The 2,697-nt window shown below is 66.1% G+C and overlaps 1 protein-coding gene across 1 annotated transcript in view; it reads left to right on the plus strand.

Moving 5' to 3' along the window:
* Positions 1–440: 440 nt before the first annotated feature.
* Positions 441–2,697, plus strand: part of SUMO3 (small ubiquitin like modifier 3) — a 13,507-nt gene continuing 11,250 nt past the window's right edge. The window contains exon 1 of the mRNA XM_040621816.1: positions 441–597. Coding sequence (XP_040477750.1) covers positions 577–597 — 21 coding nt within the window. The 5' untranslated portion in view covers positions 441–576. The remainder of the gene's footprint in view (positions 598–2,697) is intronic.

Below are 2,697 nucleotides of genomic sequence, written 5' to 3' on the forward strand. Positions count from 1 at the left end.
TGTCTCCCCACCCCTGGGCCCTTCAGTGTCTTGAGAGCCCCCGGGGTCCATTGGTGCCATGAGCGCCCCCCACCCCGCTCCCGTGTGCACCCGCGAACCCCTCGGTGCCCTGAGCGGCCCCCGCTCCCCTGTGCACCATTGGGCACCTCGGTGCCTTGAGCGCCCCCTGCTACTGTATTTGCCAACCCCGCCCCCGGGCCCTTGGGTGTCCTGAGCGCCCCCAGGGTCCCTCGGTGCCCTGAGCGCCCCCCGCTCCGTGTGCACCCGCGGGGCCCTCTGGGCCCTGAGCGCCCCCGCTGTCGCGCCCGCCGGATGGCGCGGGCCCGCCCCGTGACGCATTTCCAACCACCAGGAACCTCGACCCGGCCGAGCGCGCGCCCGACACCTCGGGGCGCGCGCATCGTGCACGCGCGCCATCACGTGACCTCACGGCAGCCAACCGGCGCACAGGGATTTGGGGGGCAAAGCGCGGCCCCGCGAGCAGTTGCGGCGGGAGAGCGGCGGGCCGAGAGCGTGACTCGCCCGCTCCGGCGCTGCCTGCTTCCCCGCCGCCGCTTCCCGCCGCCGCGCGCAGCCATGTCCGAGGAAAAGCCCAAGGTAAGGGCCGGCGGGCGCGGGCCGGGGCCCCTGGGTCGGCCCCGCGCCGTCTCCGCCGCTCCCCCGTCCCCACCCCCAACCCCTCCGCCCCGGCCCGGTCCGCGCCCTCCGCCGCCTCGGGATGCGGAGGGATAGGCGGTGTTTGCGGGGCTTCCCCGCGCTCTTGGCCTCCCGCCCCTCCCCCCGCACGCCGCTCCCCTCCCCCTCCTGCCCGGCTCCGCCCCGCGGCGCGCCCCGCCCCGCCCCGGCTCCGCCCTATCCCAGGCCCCGCCCCGGCCCCATACAGGGCCCGCCCCCCGCGGCGCGCCTCGCCCTATCCAGGCTCCGCCCTGACGGCCCGGGTCCCGCCCCTAGGCTAGGCCCCGCCCTGCCGCTCCCGGGAGCCCAGCTGGGACGGATCTAGGACGCAGCTGTGGGGGGCGCGCGGGTGTGAGGGACGGGGCACTTGGAGGGAGTGGGCAGGGCAGCCTGTGGCCGCACCCTCCCCGCCGAGGCTCTTCCTGCCGGGACCCGCTGTCTCCGGGACCCCCGGCTACCTCCAGAGTCACCCTCCGCCTTCCCCCACCGCGACCGTGTTCCGGGACCTCTCCCTAGCCTAGCCCTTGACCTCACTGCCCCTTTCTTTCCCGGGCCGCGCGTCTCCCAGACAGTTCTCGCTGAGACCTTCCCCTGCTGCTGCCCTTCCCGCCACCGGCGGTCCGCGCATCCGCCTGGCTGCGTCCGCACGAGCCCCCCTCGGTCCTCCTCGCAAGGCGCGGAGAGGGTGCACGCTGGGGACCTGCGGGAGCCCGCCCCAAGCCGGGTCCTGCAGCGCCCCCGAGGTGTGTGCGTAGCTCTCCACCACGTCCTCCAGTGTGCGCACCCCTCCCCATTGATTGCATCCCCATCGCTCTCTTCCGCGTGTGCGCCCAGCTCCCTATCACATCCTCCAGTGTGCGCACCCCCCCATTGATTGCATCCCCATTGCTCTCTTCTGCGTGTGCGCCCAGCTCCCCATCACATCCTCCAGTGCGTGCGCACCCCCCCATTGCGCCCCCCCTTCCCCTCGCCCCCCATGTCTGTCCCCTGGATTTGTGCGCATCCAGCCTTTTTGGGCTCTCTGGTGTGGGCTTCTCACTTAGGTGCATGGCAGTCAGTTCTTAGCAAGGTCTGAGGTTATGTTCACTGCTCTTTAAAGACAGGTTTTTGAAGCTTTTGGTCCGCACTGTTGGGGTCTATTTTGTTATGCCTAAGTGGAAAATCAGTTGAGTAGGAGGCTTCACACGTAGGCGTCTTCTGATACTAGAGATTGTACCCCTCTGCACTGAGACTGGAGCCCGATGTGCCCTCCGGGTGTGCCTGTGCACACAGGAGGCAGAGTGGGGTGGGACCCTAGAGAGCCCAGGGCACAGCCCCTGTGAGGCCTTTGCGGAAGCTTGTGCTCTGCCTGCTGTGATTTCAGAAAAGGCCATGCTGCTGCGCAAACTGCTCACGATGGAATTGGAGCTGCCTTTGCTTTTCACCAGCCCGGCCTCTTGCACCAATTAACCATCTCAGGTCAATTGTTCATACTCGGGCAGATATAAATGCTTCTAGGGTTTTCTCCGTGGCTTCTTTTTCCCGAAGTTTCGATACAGTAAAATAGGAGCAGCGCTCCTGTCTTCAGTGTCCTCAGAGTTAAATGTTACGTGGTCAGTTTCCACGTGCCAGGTCAGTTGAACAAGCTTGTTTGCACTACTTCTGAACTGAGGAAAGGCTGTGCCTCCCGAGCCTGGACAGAGGGTAGGGGGTGCACTCGCGGGCCATCGTGCCGGTGGGAAGAAAATCTTGGGGGTCAGTTGGGAAAACAGTGTCTGCCTCCTTTGGATAGCTGATGCAGGGGGTGACCTTAGCAATTTGTGGTCATTGTTTCTTTTTTTTCTTTTACTCCTTATTCACCAGGGGTCTGGGACAGGCCATTTGTTCTTGGTGTCCTTCCCTAGGGAGAGGGGCTTGTGATGTTCCCTGTCCATGCCAGCCCCCAGCGACCTCCCTGAAGTTCTCCTGCTGCTTTTGTGGCCGGCCTGAGGCCACTGCCCTGTGTGCGTGTTTGCTCTGCGTTCTAGTCCTTGTATGTGTTTG

This window comes from Ursus maritimus, unplaced genomic scaffold (genome assembly GCF_017311325.1).
Source record: "Ursus maritimus isolate PB19 unplaced genomic scaffold, ASM1731132v1 scaffold_4, whole genome shotgun sequence".
Lineage (NCBI taxonomy): Eukaryota > Metazoa > Chordata > Mammalia > Carnivora > Ursidae > Ursus > Ursus maritimus.